General features: G+C 44.7%; 1 protein-coding gene across 1 annotated transcript; it reads left to right on the plus strand.

The window, feature by feature from the left end:
- The first annotated feature begins 3,376 nt into the window (after positions 1–3,376).
- Positions 3,377–14,643, plus strand: FBXO33 (F-box protein 33). Its single transcript, XM_075193114.1, has 4 exons — positions 3,377–4,062; positions 7,821–7,931; positions 9,048–9,733; positions 12,699–14,643. The coding sequence occupies exons 1-4, from the start codon at positions 3,632–3,634 to the stop codon at positions 12,968–12,970; spliced, it is 1,500 nt and encodes a 499-aa protein (XP_075049215.1). The 5' UTR covers positions 3,377–3,631; the 3' UTR covers positions 12,971–14,643.
- The last annotated feature ends 1,935 nt before the right edge of the window (positions 14,644–16,578 follow it).

Consider the following 16,578-nt stretch of genomic DNA (forward strand, 5'->3'; position numbering starts at 1 on the left):
GTTTAAACATAAAAGTGCCACAGATGTTGGGCAAAAAATGCAGGAATAATAAATGAAAATAAAATGAATTAAAACAAGTGTGTACTGAGTATACTTCTCACTGTTCATTAAGGTATCTGCTGTTCCTACCAAAAGACCTTAAAGCATTCGTTTGATAGAAATTAACCATTCAACAAATGAAAATAAAAGCTCAAACCATTCATTCATTGCTGGGCAAATACTTCTGGAGAGCCTCAGGTTCTCCACATCTGGAGTAATGCTGGGACTTGTAGTTCCACAACAGCTATCAAGCTGTGAGTTTTAAATGTGGAGATGCTGCCTATAGCAACCAATCAGATTCTAGCTGTCATTTTGTAGAATGTACTAAATAAATGATAACTAGAATCTGATTGGTTGCTATAGGCAACATCTCACCTTTTCAAACCTGCTGGAAACTCGCAGCTTGATACATTTACCCCATGGTGTCAACAAGATCCCTGAATACTATACAAACTCTGTCAACAACATAAATAAGCCCAATAAAATAAAAAAAACATGACAAGATGATTGTACAGCATTAAATCCAACCCCCAACCCCTCCAATGAACCATATATAGGTGAAGATCAAAGACTCGTTACCACTATGAGCCTCACGGCAAACAGGCAAAAAATAGAATAAAGGACAAGAAAAAATCCTGCACTTTGATAAATGTTCCTCATCATGGCTGAGCAGCACCTGCTCAAATCATGTCTGTCTGGAAAAAAGGATAAAATCATAGAATACTGAAACTAGAATGTATATAAAAGATTGTTTCTGCAGATTTACAACAGCTGCGCAATACTACTTATGACCTGGTAAGGGTGCCACATGCTAAAAACACATATAAGTGAGGTCTTTATTACATGTGGCACTTTTGTGTGTTTAAAGCAATTTATTTTAACTTTAGACAAAGTGACCTTAGAAATTCGCTTCTCCGTCAATGCAACTGGATGGTGCAAAATATGAGCTAATGAAAATATAGAATTAGTCCCAATCTCCACAAGTACGAACCCAATGCAAAAATCAAGTCCTTTGGCGAAGTGAAATGACTTCCTGCCCCTCCGCAAAGCAAAGAACTACCCTGAAAATTAGACCTCTACGCCCCTTTATCTAATTTAAATTATCTTGCCCAGCGATAGGAAATTGCTCTGCAAAATTTAGGCGTACCTAGACAACAAATAGGCACATTCAAGTAAGTTACTTATAAGATACATTATGAATTTGGACATTGATGTTCCCTAACTTGGCTATAGCATATTACTTTAATATTGTGTTTTGTTTATTTATACAGATTGTGTGTTACGTACACATATCCTAATTGATTTATATTATTATTGTTTTTAATAAATATTGTTTTATTGTATAACTCAGCGTTCTCAGTGTTTCCTGTGTCTATCCATATATATGGCACGGTGAGCTAGTAGTTAAAATCAGTGACTATTTCATTTTCCACACCCTGAAGACATACATATTACGAATTCTTCAGCGCCATCAATTGCATTGCAACAATTTACTAACGTTAACGTTCACCTGAGGCACGAATGTCATGTGACACCCTGAGCGGCATTGGCAGAACAGTTGCGGTACCCAACTGCTTACAATCTGTGACTTGTGTATTCCCATTGTCTGCTGCTCTCAAGCTTCTGTGTAGAACCCAAGCTGACCATGTGAGCTGGTCTGACGGCCTAGGTTTGAGTACAGCCTGATCACAGCCCAGAAGATATGCTGTTGGGCAGAGAGAGAAGCAGACTTGAGACTGCACACAGGTTGTGACAGAGTCCTCAAGGGGGCAAGGCCATACTTGCCAACTCTGCCGGAATGCCCGGGAGACTCCTGGATTCCGAGTGGGTCTCCAGGACTCCTGGGAGAGTATAGCAGCCTCCCGCATCTGCCCACAAAGTGGGCAGAACTAGATCCAAAATGCCGCGATTCCGAGAATCGCGTTGACTGTCATAAGTTGGCAAGTATGGAATAAGTCGGACAGTGAGGATGGATACTGCATTTACTTGCACCCTAAGGAAGTCTATGTATAAAAGTGCGATCAGCCATTAAAACGGAGAAAACAGCAGCTTTCACTGCAAAATGACAATTACACAATGCATGCAGGGTTTATGGCAGGAGAAATCAAACATTTCTCCTGTCATAACCCACTTAATGTTTCTTAAGGCAGTGCCCCATAGATTAATATGGGTACTGCGAAGTTCTGCAATACATGAAGCTTTGAAAAGCTCTGCTTTTCGCAGCAAGGTAACGCCATCTCAGGATGACACTTCCGGTCAATTGCGTTGTTATCCAGGTGTAGCATCTGCATCAACGCTGGCTCCCTTCCCCGTGGAAATGCTATGTGCAATGTGCATATTATTTCAGGGCCATCTTAACAACATTATGGGCCCCCGGGCAAAGCAGTGCACCGGGGCCCCTACATATATATATATATATAGATGTATAGAGATACAGATATAGATATATATAGATATATAGAGATAGATAGATGTACTTGCTCAGTGACCTTTGAAGGTTTTTTTTGCAGGGTTATTTATTCTAATTAAGAGCCCTGCCTATGAGGCCCCTTCGCCGTGGGGCCCCCGGGCACCTGCCCATCGTGCCCAATGGAAAAGATGGCCCTGTATTATTTCCTCCATTCTCCCGCTGCCGGTAAATAGTACAAAGAGTTTCTGCTGATAGGCTCCCAGAGTGGTCCTGTCACGGTGAATTACAGTTCCATTACGCATCACTGCGATTTGCAGCAAAAGTATAGGGACCAGGTTTAGGCAAATGTATAAATTGCAGAATATAACAATAAAAAATAATATTGCATCCTATTTACATAAACTACATGCCCAGCAGAATGGGGACTACTGAATGCTGACTATACAGCATAATATAATGCTGTATAGTCAGTATTGAAAAACAGGGACTTTTCCAGAGATATAAACACTGTAATGACCAAACCATTTAATTGACAACAAAAAATAGGAACTGTTGGTAACTATATTATTATTATTAAGCCCTATGTTCTAGGACTGATAGCTAACCTGTGACACTCCAGGTGTTGTGAAACTACAAGTCCCAGCATCCTCTGCCAGTAGATAAATAGCTGATAGCTGGCAAAGCATGCTGGGGCTTGTAGTTTCACAACACCTGGCGTGTCACAGGTTAGCCATCACTGTATAGGATAAAATAACCGCATCACTCTCTCCCCCCTGAACTTGGACCATACCATGTTCACAAGGGGGGGGCGTAATAATGTCACACCCTCCACCCACTGCCCACATGCAGCAACCCAATGCTCCCATCATAAGACATGTCTGACGTCGTTATAAACACTGACCAGACCCCCCCGCCTCAGTGTGTAGAGTGGTAGGAGCCAGCAACGCAGTTCTAGTAACCATTGCCTGGCTGGAATGTACCATCTCTCTGCGGAGCGGTGGTGGTGGTTTTGAATGACAGAGGAGAGAGGAGTGGGAAGCGAGCCCTGAGGCCCCCCCCCCGCTCTGGCCGCCAGTGGTAGGTGCCGCGGCGCAGTGTTATCAGGCCCCGCCCCCCTCAGCCTGTTGTTCCACGGGGTCCGGTCAGTCGGCCGCAGGTGGCGCTCGCTCTCCGGACGCCTCCATGGCCCTGTGCGGGGATGTCGGAGCCTCGTCCCTTCCCAGCGAGCTGATCGTGCACATCTTCTCCTTCCTGCCGGCCCCGGACCGGCTGCGGGCCTCGGCCGCCTGCTCGCACTGGCGGGAGTGTCTCTTCTACCCGGCGCTGTGGCCGGAGCTGCGGCTGAGCCTGCGGGTGTCGCTGGCCGAGCGGCCGCGCCTGGAGTTCCTGATGCGCAAGTGCGGCTGCTTCGTGCGGGAGCTGCGGGTGGAGTTCGCGGCCGAGAATTACACGAGCGGCTCGGCCGAGGGCGGCGGGGCCTCCCCGTCCTGCTCCGCCGCGGGCCCGCAGGAGGCCGGTGATGGGGACGCGCAGTCCTCGGCCCGGTGGCTGGAGGTGCTGAAGACCTACCTGGAGCTGGTGCTGTGTGTGCTGAGCAGTATCCGGAGCAACAGGTGAGTGACAGGCAAGAGGTTCTGCAGCAGCCCCGCCCACAGCCCTTGTACTGCACTGTGGGGGGGCAGGTATCTGTCAATACCTACAGAAGGGGGGGGGGGGGGTAGGTATCTGCCATTACCTACAGAAGGGGGTGGGGGGAACAGGTATCTGTCTTCACCTACAGGAGGGGGGGGGGTAGGTATCTGTCATTACCTACAGAAGGGGGGGGAACAGGTATCTGTCTTCACCTACAGGAGGAGGGAGACAGGTATCTGTCAATACCTACAGAAGGGGGGGGGGACAGGTATCTGTCAATACCTACAGAAGGGGGGGGGGGGACAGGTATCTGTCATTACCTACAGGCGGGGGAGACAGGTATCTGTCATTACCTACAGAAGGGGGGGTGAGACAGGTATCTGTCATTACCTACAGAAGGGGGGGGTGAGACAGGTATCTGTCATTACCTACAGAAGGGGGGGGTGAGACAGGTATCTGTCTTCACCTACAGGAGGAGGGGGGAGACGGGTATCTGTCTTCACCTACAGGAGGAGGGGGGAGACGGGTATCCGTCTTCACCTACAGGAGGAGGGGGGAGACGGGTATCCGTCTTCACCTACAGGAGGAGGGGGGAGACGGGTATCCGTCTTCACCTACAGGAGGAGGGGGGAGACGGGTATCCGTCTTCACCTACAGGAGGAGGGGGGAGACGGGTATCCGTCTTCACCTACAGGAGGAGGGGGGAGACGGGTATCCGTCTTCACCTACAGGAGGAGGGGGGAGACGGGTATCCGTCTTCACCTACAGGAGGAGGGGGGAGACGGGTATCCGTCTTCACCTACAGGAGGAGGGGGGAGACGGGTATCCGTCAATACCTACAGAAGGGGGTGTGAGACGGGTATCTGTCATTACCTACAGAAGGGGGGGGGGAGACGGGTATCCGTCTTCACCTACAGGAGGAGGGGGGAGACGGGTATCTGTCTTCACCTACAGGAGGAGGGGGGAGACGGGTATCTGTCTTCACCTACAGGAGGAGGGGGGAGACGGGTATCTGTCTTCACCTACAGGAGGAGGGGGGAGACGGGTATCCGTCTTCACCTACAGGAGGAGGGGGGAGACGGGTATCCGTCTTCACCTACAGGAGGAGGGGGGAGACGGGTATCCGTCTTCACCTACAGGAGGAGGGGGGAGACGGGTATCAGTCTTCACCTACAGGAGGAGGGGGGAGACGGGTATCCGTCTTCACCTACAGGAGGAGGGGGGAGACGGGTATCCGTCTTCACCTACAGGAGGAGGGGGGAGACGGGTATCCGTCTTCACCTACAGGAGGAGGGGGGAGACGGGTATCCGTCTTCCCCTACAGGAGGAGGGGGGGAGACGGGTATCCGTCTTCCCCTACAGGAGGAGGGGGGGAGACGGGTATCCGTCTTCCCCTACAGGAGGAGGGGGGGAGACGGGTATCCGTCTTCCCCTACAGGAGGAGGGGGGGAGACGGGTATCCGTCTTCCCCTACAGGAGGAGGGGGGGAGACGGGTATCCGTCTTCCCCTACAGGAGGAGGGGGGGAGACGGGTATCCGTCTTCCCCTACAGGAGGAGGGGGGGAGACGGGTATCCGTCTTCCCCTACAGGAGGAGGGGGGGAGACGGGTATCCGTCTTCCCCTACAGGAGGAGGGGGGGAGACGGGTATCCGTCTTCCCCTACAGGAGGAGGGGGGGAGACGGGTATCTGTCTTCACCTCCAGGAGGGGTATCTGTATTTAGCTAAAGTTTGGTGTATTTACATGCAGTGAGACAGAAGGGGACACACTTTGTTTTCCTACGGAAGCGGAGGGCATGTTCGTGTCTGTTGCTCAGAAGTTCGGGGGGGGGGGGGGGTTTGGGGTAAAATCCCATCTGTATATGGCGTACAGTAGACCTATGTTTGCGCCTGGTTAAAAATATGGTTTGTTGAAGCAAATAAAATCGGAGGGTACATCAGATTTTGGAAATTAATATTATGTAACAGACTATGGTGAGGCATCACATATATATTTTGGGGAGTACTGAAGCTGGCTTCATGCACACAGTGTACCCTTCTCTATGGGGTGTAGTTGAGACTGGGAGGAGGAACCTTGCGACCACTGAATTTGTTGCCATATGGTGGAGTGGTACCCTGCAAGATGTGTTAATTTAGGCATTCTACCCTTGTTCATATAAGAACCGGTAGTCTGACATATAGGTATGCTGGTCTGTGGTCATGTCATGTAGTGATTCGTAGAATAGGCCATACTCCGTCAATTAAATAGATGCCCAGGAAGACTCCCAATGTCAGTGGACATGAACCTTCAAGGATACAAAAGCAGGTGCTGGTTATTTTCATCCCTGGCACAGCTTTCCTTAGTTTGTCAATTAATAATAAGAGGTGCAGAGTGGCTGCAGACTATCGGCTCTAGTAGTCGTCGTGCGTTATTACAAATGTACACTAGTCTGTGTGCCATGTTTGTGTATGCACGTTATATACATATTCCCATAGCAACCAGCAGTACCTAAGGACCTGGATATTCACCAGTGTACCATGCGATCGCACACAGCCACATGAAAGCAGCTAAAGGCTCACTTGGGAAAAGCAGTTTGTGCTGTTTACATTCATTGGAAAAAGGTGCAGAATGTCAGTATTGCTCACCTGTAGATTCCGTGAGATACAGAACGTTATAAACTGTCCTTACCATCCAGCTGCATACAGTAGAATAAAGCTTTCCCTTCTCTGACAGCGTCCTAAGAACAATCTGTGTGTTCTCTGCCTAGGTTGTCCATACTTGTTCGTAGGTGGGAGCCTATTAAATAATGATGACCATGTTCACCGCCTGACCTCCTGGTGCAGGATCCTTTAACAGTCGTCTGAGATGGGCAACGTTGATCACTATAGCAATGTGTCCTACTGTACACACTGCCTTTGTTACAAAATACATGGTGTGCATAGAATCTAGGTTTTTAAGAGATCAATAATATCTATTTCAAGCTTCATTGTTCATCACTGCAAGTCCATCTTTAGAGTTTTTGCTGTATACAGCCACAGCCTACAAGCTGGCTGCTACTTGACCTCTAAATGTTTCAAATCTGCTCCTCGGGAAACAAAATGTACTTGAGTCGCTCTATGCAGTCCCTTTAAAGTAGCATCAATCTATTAACTATAATCCAGGCCTCGCCAACCTTTGGCTCTACAGTTGTTGTGAAGCTACAAGCCCCAGCATGCTTTGCCAGCTGGTAACTGGCTGGGTATACTGGGACTTGTAGTATCAACATCTGGAGAGCCACAGGTCGACCAGGCCTGGTGTAATCTCTTACAAGGACAACTCCAGTCTGGTTTGTCTTTTTACAGATGCTCCCCTCCTACATGTAACCCACTATCTGGGCTAACATAACCCCATGCCTCGGACACAGCGGTCAGAATTGCTCACTGGAGTTTGGTTGGAATAAGTTTAGTGGTTAAGCTGGAAATCCAAGTTAGACTAATTTGACACTTGGCGTTCATGAAATCTAAAAATAACAGCTAAAGAAACAAGACCTGCCTGTATATAGGACTGGATAATGTGACTGAAGTGGAATGCTCATTATCTTCACTAAATATTAATAGTTGCTCCTAACATTTTATAGTCTTTGTACTGAATCCTGCCATATCCCTTTAACTGTGCATTTGTCTAGAACCGTTTATAAGTCGAGAGCCAGAATTCTGCTCATGGCTTTAACTGTATACATGCAGCTTTATTTGATTGTGTTAATCTGTGTTTATTTTTCTAGGAACCTTCAGAAGCTCAGCCTTTTTGGCGACATCAGTATATTGCAACAGAATGGCACCATAACCAGCGCCTACCTAAATAAGGTGGATCCTGGTGGGAAAAAGCTCCGACAGTAAGTTGAGCATTGTGGATAGGACTTTATAGGATGTCCAGAGAGCAGCTCTTCTCACTGTCTAGTTGCTGGAGGGACTAGTCCTCAGTTTGGTCAGACCTACCGGTAGTGACTTAAAGGGAAAGATACCACCATAAAAATGCACATTAGCTGTGGTATAGGGAAGCTACAGAACTTGTTCCTTACTGATCCAAGTGTAGATTTATCAAACCTTCTAAAAAGATAAAGTAGAGGTATGGCTCATAGCAACCAATCAGGTTCTATCTAACATTTACCTACATTCTAGAACATAACTACATTCTGGTTGCTGTGGGCAACACCTCCACTTTTCTTTTTGTAGAAGGTTTGTTAAATCTACCCCTTAGTGAGAAGCTGATACCTTTGCATTGTCCCAGTAGTTTTCACACGTGCAGGACTATCTGAAGGCTGCATTCAGTTTAAACTTGAATTCCATGTCTTTATCTTTCCGAATGTTTCTCAGCTACTACATGAAGAACAATAATCCTAACACTGCTGCCCTAGATGTCGGGCCCTGTTTGTGGGTGTTCTTGTGTGGGAGGGAACGTAGACTGTAAGCGCCAACGGGACAGGGCTATGAGTGATTAAATCTCTGTATTGCATAATATAGTAGCATTATATACATTATTATAAAGGGGGCATGTAAATGCATAGCTCTGTCACTGAATCACAGGTGAGGGTGGAACAAGTTATTCTACTTTACAACATGCTGTGATAGGAATGATGTTCTATTGTGTAGAAGCAGTTTGAACTGCTGCATAGTTGGGTATACATGAGTAAGTCTAGCACTGATTTCCATGCACTAGTCCAGGCTCTGCCAGCCTGTGATACTGTGTTCTGAAACTACAAGCCCCAGCATGCTCTGCCAGTAGAGAGCCAGTCAATAGCTGACAGGGCATGCTGGGATTTGTAGTTTCACAACACCTGGATAGCCAAATGTTGGCTAGGCCTGCACGAGTTTATCTCACGTGGGTAAAGCAACAGTCTTGCGACCTCTGGGATACATCAGTGTGCATACATGACTACATTACATTTTACATTAAGATGTTTTTTTGTCATCTGTTATGAAAATGTATTAAATCTGTTTTATTTTTGCAGGATCCAGCAGCTTTTTGAGGAGATCCTAGGAAACAGCAGGCAGATGAAATGGCTCTCCTGTGGATTTATGCTTGAGATCGTAACTCCGACCTCTTTGTCGTCTTTGTCTAATCCAGTTGCCAACACCATAGAACATTTAAGTTTGCTGGATAACCACACTCCTGCCAACAACACCTTGATAACCGCCATCGAGTTGGAGCGGTTTGTTAATCTGCGTTCGCTGGCTCTGGACTTTTGTGACTTCACAGCAGAAATGACAAGAGTGTTGGCCAACAACAACCACGTGCCTTTGCATAGACTCTCTCTCCTGGTCCACAACACTTCCCTCAAGAGCAAAACCCTGGACAAGATGCCGGAGGATAAAGACTGGAAGGCCCTGACCCGGAACAGTGCCAACCTCCGGGTCTACATGATGGCGTTTGACGTCAAGAGCGATGACATGTTGCGAATTCTCAAGCCCAGCATACCGCTCGAGCGGATCCACTTTGACAGCTACATCACCTGCGTGTCTGGGGCGGTGGTTGACCTCATATCCCGGCAATACGACACATTCCTAACCCATTTCATCCTAATGAATGATGTCAATGACATGTCCAGATTTCCAGATCTCAGTGACAATAGGAATGAAGATCCTTTGGTCCTGCTGGCCTGGAGGTGCATGAGGCTATCGCTGCTAGCTATTCATGGTAAGGAAATGCTACTTTTGTCCTATGTACCGGAGGTTATTTGCAAACTTCAATGTAATTTACCTTCATATATCTTAATTGTTGATTATGTCCTCTTGTAACTTACTAAATGTATTTTGTTCTTTATGGCTTACATGTTTTGTCATGTCTGAAAAACACTATGGGGTATATTTATTAAACTGCAGGTTTGAAAAAGTGGAAATGTTGCCTATAGCAACCAATCAGATTCTATCATTTTATTTAGTACATTCTACAAAATGTCAGCTAGAATCTGATTGGTTGCTATAGGCAACATCTCCCCTTTTTCAAACCCGCAGTTTAGTAAATATATCCCTAAGTCACTAAATGAATGTAAAAGTTGTAAAAAGAACGTAGACAAGCCAATAAATTAGTAATCTAAGGTGGAAGCCCCCTTTAAGCTATTGCTACCTACTAGTTTGTCCAGGAAATATCCTGACCACAAGTAAATAGTTTGTGGCTTCCTCTCTGATCATCCCAAGGCCAAACAAACCTATCAAGAGAAACCATTTGATATTGCTGCTGTCTTAAAATTGAACAAGCAACTGTAGTTGGGCAATGGCAGTCCAAAAACTTACTGGTAGGTTAATGTCTATTTTGGCAGCAGCCAATTGGTGTGTATGTGGTAAGGTATATAGATTGTAAGCTCCGGGGGGCAGGGGTTGATGTGAATTGTTACATGTTCTCTGTACTGCCCTGTGTAATATAATTGACTCTGTATAAATAAACTAAAGGGGTTGATTCATTAAGGAAAGTAAGGCAAAACAATTTTATTTTGCACATAAGTTAAATAATGGCTGTTTTTTTTTATGTAACGCACAAATACTGGATAGCTTTATTGGTACACGGACGTTTAAGGTTGATCTAGGACATGTCCTACCCCAATTACAAATCTCAAATCTGTCCCAACATTTTAAATTTACCTCTGTCTCCAATGCAACATGGTGCAAAGTTACCTTTTTTTTATAATTTTTTTTTTTTTTGCTTTACTTTCCTTAATCAGTCCCTAATCCCCAATCACAACTGACCTTTTACTCACCTGCCCCCTTCTCTTAACAATCAAAATTGTGGTGTCCCAACCTGCTCTGGAGCACTCGCCCGTGACCGACGCTGCATCACTCTCTCCCTCAGAGGTACAAGCAGCACTGTTAGTTTGTAACGCAGGAGTCTCAGTTTGTTGTGCAGAATTAGAGAAGGTTAACACTGAGCTGTTTTCTTTTTTTGTTGCGCACACTGCATTCAGCAGGCCTTTCTTCCCTCTACAGAAACCAGGCCTTATAGCATCGTGATCTCCTGAAAATGCTGAAATGCTGCTCTGGTATCCATAACAGCAGTGTTTTAGCGTTCTCCTAGAGGAAATTGGTAGACTTTGATAGTTTAGAAGAAACATAGAGGTTGACATGTCCGTGTGCATAGAGTATTCTGAACGTATAGTGAGTAGCGTGTGTGACGTTATTCTGGCATTATATTGTGTTCCTTTAAAGATAAGGGGAAGATTTGTCATGCCACCATGCGTACGAGACCCAGTATCCTGCAGCTGCATTGTACACACGCCCTCGGTTCAGTTATCCCGCACGCAGATCTTCAAATCCATGAATAATCTGGTCACTGGCATTTGCTGCTGTCAGTAGTTTAGCCAAGAGTATAAAACTAATGGAACATCCTGCTCTACTGAAATCAATGGTATCTGAGAATTGCCCACAGTGTCTTCATTTTAACGATTTGTTTCTTTTTTTATTCTCTGCTTGTCACTGCAAATTAGCCAGAAAACCCTCAGCTTAAGTCACAAGGTCACCATGACCCCCCTGCACTGTATTTCGTAAGATGCATGTTAGGATGAGGGATGGTCATTGAGAGAATGCAGTCAGACTGAAGACTCACTGGTCTGTTGCATCTGGTTCATGGGGCCTATATTGTGTACACCGCTGACGTGTGACTGCGAAGCTTCTCTATGTAACATGCGTTGTATGTAGCTGTATATTTTCCTGCATAGAACTCTATATAGCCTCACAAACCTGCATTGCTACAGTCGCTGGTGTCATTGTTACTGTTCCTGTGTCTGACAGCACATTCTAAATTGTATCCTATGATAAATGCTGTGTCTGACGGTCTTTGTAACCTGGGCCTCTGTATAGAACAGCTCTGACTGCACTTTATGGTACAATGCTTCTTCTCCTATGAGTGATTATAGGTTTTCTATTCTGTTCTGCTGCCCTTACACCTACTAAAAGCAAAAACATTGGCATTTCTGATTTATTTCTCTATCCACTCTTAGCTTATTTTAATGGAGGACACTAGCAATATTAACTGTAAAAGCGCTATGCAGTGTAGACAGGTCTATACCAGGTCATGGCTATATGATGTTACACTTACAGCCGTTCCAGCTTCACTGCAGCCTATTGATACAGAATTTTCTATAACGCACTATACCAGGCATGGCCTGTTCTGCGGCCCTCCAGGTGTTGTGAAACTACAAGTCCCAGCATGCCCTGACTGCTATTGGCTGGATATTTACTGGCAATGCATGCTGGGACTTGTAGTTGTGCTAGGTCTGTGCTGGCATCAAGGACCTGACCAGTTTGCAGGACCATAAAACCCCAGGTTTTTAAAATGTTGCATATTTTCTGAATGTAAAGTATTTCAGCAAAAACTAAATTCACAGTTTTGGTGGATGGTTTCTTTAAATGCCTAGTTCAGGATCCCAGTGACAGGATCTGTCTTCTGAATCTTTATTTTCCTGTATTAAAGTCACGGTGCTTTGGTGCCCCTGCTGCTTCGTTTTAATGTGCGGGATAGAAAACAGGCTTGCTCTGAAGACCAATCTTTTGTAAAAAGTGTTGTATTATCCTAAAAAACTAGGTTCCGTGCATTCCTTGTTTTACAGACTGTTAAAGATTCTCCATCTAACACTAGAATAACACAGCCTCTTACTGTCTGCTGTCTACAGGTTACACCGTCTGGGCTCACAATCTTATAGCAATCGCTCGTCTTCGAGGGCCGGACCTGAAAGTGCTGGAGGTCACCGAAGAAAGCATAGACTTTGACCAAAGCGAGCTGGCTGACCAAGACGTCGACCCAGTCCACAACCTCATCGAGCAGGTATCCATTGGATTGGCCCGGCCTTGGCGCGCCGTCATGGACATCGAGCTCCTCAGTGTGTTCACCGAGCCAGCTCGCCATTTTTACCGAGAGATGCAAAACTTCAGCGAAGGCATTTAGCTTTTAATCTATAGAGGTTTCCTGTGGTTACATATGCAAATAGGGTCCTATAATGTTTTCTCAGTAGAGTGAGTTAACCCTTTTTGTGCTGTGTTTAATCAGTATTAGCTATATAAAATTGTATGTGTGTATCTACTTCTTGATCAAAAAGGAAAGTTGGGTATTGGTTTAGAAGCTGAAAGTGACATCATCGTTCAGGGCTTTCACGGTTAAAAGAGCTTCTCTATGGCATTCAAGCACGGCGGTTCGTGGTCGGTCAGTAGAGGATGTCCCTTCTCAAATGAAGAAGCTTCGACTATCTGCACCGGAAACTGGTGCGACATCGAACGAGGAGTACTTGCTGGCTTTAGGAACGTACTGTGTCCTTTGTATAGGTCGTAATGCCTTGCAGACCAATTTATTTCGTTTTTCCCCTCCGTAGATGAAGTTGGCCTTTGCTTCACGTAGACGAACCGCATTAATGGTTAGCAGGGCGTACAAAGTTCTCTTCCTCAGGTCGCTAGATAACTTTGGTATTTTTGTGCAGTTTTGTTGGATTTTTTTTTTTACCAAGTATTTATGCATTTTGTGTGCTCCTCCCCTCCCCCCCCCCCCCTCCTTCTGTATGCATTGAGTGTGATGTGTGTAGAAGCCAATTAATTTACCTTTTCAGATATTAGTGTGGCTGTGTGTATGTAGCGCACAGTCTCGCATTCTAGAATCTTGCTGCTTACTTGGTAAAGAAAACTTAAGCATATTTATGAAGAAAATGTGGGAAAAATAGGTTGAATCAAGTAGTTAAATTCTTTCGTTCGTCACGTTTTATTTGCTAGTATAAAAAGCGTTATGTTCTACGTCGTTGCAGTCCAGACTTTTTATTACAATTTTTCGTTTTGTTTTTTTGTTCATAACTAATGCGTTTAAGGGAGCTAATTAAGTAGAACGTGTTTTGCATAGACATGCTAGCGAGCTTTTATTCGTGAGATCCCTGACCATCGAGTCACTGGATTTTCTCTGTCAGCGCCTGTTTCAGCTGCCAAAGAATAGGTTTAAAACTTAAAAAGAAGTGCCCACGTGCTGGCGGGGGGGTCGGCCGCCACCGGGCCGGCCGAGACACTGCTAGATTGTAATATAAAAGGTCGGGTTTCGACCGGCGGTACGCAGCTGTGCTGTGCTTCAGTGAACAACACCTCAGAATTCTTAACAAATAACACACACCTGTTTCACTGTGACTAGCAAAACGTAAAGTGATAAAGGAAAGATATCGCTGGTATAAGCTGCTATAATGCATGAAAAACATTCCATGAAGTTTGTTTTAATATCTTGTTCTATCCGAGAGGCTTTAAAAGCCGATTTAACTGTTTCAGGGCAACCGCGGTACGGACGTGGTCTCTGTGAGACTTCAATCTGACCCCAGTTTTAAGTGGTACGAATGTTGTGCATTTAATGATTAAAAATATGGACAGTCTGCAATAACAATATATATTGAGAAAAAAAAACACAAAGTGTACAGTTGGCCAATGAGGGTGCCCAGCAGTGCTGAGACCTGGCTGCTTTTTTGTGTAAGCTTTGAAAAAAAAATCAATTTATGTAAACAGATGTCCGGATACGATTCTATTTATGGAAAAAAAAGTTTATATGTGTTTTACAAATGGTTTTACCATCTTATATTTAAAATAAAAATACTTTCTCGACAGGTGTGCACTGTTTTGTTTCCAGTAAGCACATACCATACAGAAGATTTTATATGTACATCAGTATAGAGGGTCCACTGGCACAGTGTGTGGGGGCAACATGCCAGATGTGGTGATAATTTTATCTTATAAATATGAACAGATTCAAACAGGGGGATAAATTTGGGAACTCCTGACAGAAAACGAGGAAACCAGCCGAGTGTTAGAAATGACTGATGTTGTTGTTTGGTTTATGTTAAATGTATATTCTTTTAATCAATTAATAAAGCATTTAAAAAACTTTGCAGTGTCATGTTCTTGTCTCTCAAATTCACTGTCCCCGCTACCTGCACGCAATATTTTCTTATTAGAGGGGCGATTCAAGTAGTTCCCATAGTACTCGCCACCGTGGGCTGGTAACTATCCCTTCACCATTGCTCGACAGTCTGAAAACCTTTAAAAGAATGTCCCTAATTAGTATGCAGATAATGCTGATTGACTTTAATATACATGTATGTGATTGCAGGGCAAGTATACATTGTATAACACAGGTTTGTGGAACACATGTAAATAATGAACTTGTGTGTTTTATACTTGTCTACTTTTTTGACAAAGGAATGGGACAGATTGTCATATTTAAAGAGCAGTTTGTAGTAGTTTGGAGATTGTCTGTTTTCAGGATGGCAAATGCAGAGAAGCCAGATATGACTTAGATTGGTGGAAATGAGTTTATACCCGTGTTGTTAATTGAGATTTTTGGCTCATCATTGAACCCATTAGTTATTGAACATCCTTTTGGGGTTTTTTTTTGTTTTGGCTTTTGCTTTTTTTTTTTTTTTTTTTTTTTTTAAATCTGTTTGGACTCCTTTGTAGCCCTGATTTAATGTATTTAGCTTTCCCCAAATAGATTTAATGTTGAGAAGTCAGAATACCAAGCCAAGATACTTTTTTGTTTTACCCGCTACAAAGATCCCAGTGCGGAGAAGGCCCTGGAATTTTCATGTGACATATGTATTCCCTCCATTCTGTCTCGCCCCACAAACTTTGAGAAAGATCGGGAAGGAAGCAGTAGAGGGTTATAGCAATTCTCCCTTTCTGGCCACTGTGACCATGGTTTGTCATAGTCTGGGAATCGCTTCTGGGTGTAGTGGTAGAGGCCAGGGTACCTCTAGATCTCCTGTACCAGGGAATCAGTTCTGCACACATAAGCGTACACTCTCTCCTTGATGGGAGATACAATTGTAGCCGGCATTGCACAGGAGTTTCTAACAAAACTTCCATTACTTGGCTAGAAACTAGGAAACAAAATTCTTCCGTGATTTATTCTATAATTTGGAGAAGGGTTAGCTGGTGGTGCAAACAAAGATCGATCAGACCAATGGTGACAAGTATACCATAAGTACTGGATTTTCTTCAGAAAGGCCTAACCAAAGGTTTGGCACTGAACAACCTTTTGATGCCCAGATTGGCATTGGAAAGCTTAGCACTGTGGTTTTTTTCCACGCGGTTGCTTTAGATCATTTTTAGCACCATGGGATTTTAATTTAGTACAATTTTGTGTCAAGTCCCTTAAAATCTTTACAGAAAACGCTCCTTAAATGTCTCACTCTTAAGGTGTTATTGCTGGTAGCAATTACTTCTGCTAGATCAGGCTTGGTTAACCTGTGGCACTCCAGGTGTTGTGAAACTACAAGCCCCAGCATGCTTTACCAATATATAGCAGCTTATTGCTGGAAGGGTATGCTGGGACTTGTAGTTTCACAACACCTGGAGTGCCACAGGTTAACCAAGCCTGTGCTAGATGAATCTGGAGAACTACATACATTATGGTGCAAGGTTGTCTGATTTTCATTTAAATCAAGAGATTGCATTATGATAAAACGGATAAACTGATCCGGTCATTTTCTTGCCTACTGGAACAAGACTGGGGCATGCTCTATCAATGGATAACCCTTG

The sequence above is a fragment of the Mixophyes fleayi genome, chromosome 12 (assembly GCF_038048845.1).
Source record: "Mixophyes fleayi isolate aMixFle1 chromosome 12, aMixFle1.hap1, whole genome shotgun sequence".
NCBI lineage: Eukaryota > Metazoa > Chordata > Amphibia > Anura > Limnodynastidae > Mixophyes > Mixophyes fleayi.

Excerpts from the sequence above, each read along its gene's own strand:
- FBXO33 (XM_075193114.1), top strand. The coding sequence starts at position 3,632 with ATGGCCCTGTGCGGGGATGTCGGAGCCTCGTCCCTTCCCAGCGAGCTG. Across the intron at positions 4,063-7,820 it reads AGCAGTATCCGGAGCAACAG|GAACCTTCAGAAGCTCAGCC; the intron begins GTGAGTGACAGG and ends TTATTTTTCTAG. Across the intron at positions 7,932-9,047 it reads GGTGGGAAAAAGCTCCGACA|GATCCAGCAGCTTTTTGAGG; the intron begins GTAAGTTGAGCA and ends TTATTTTTGCAG.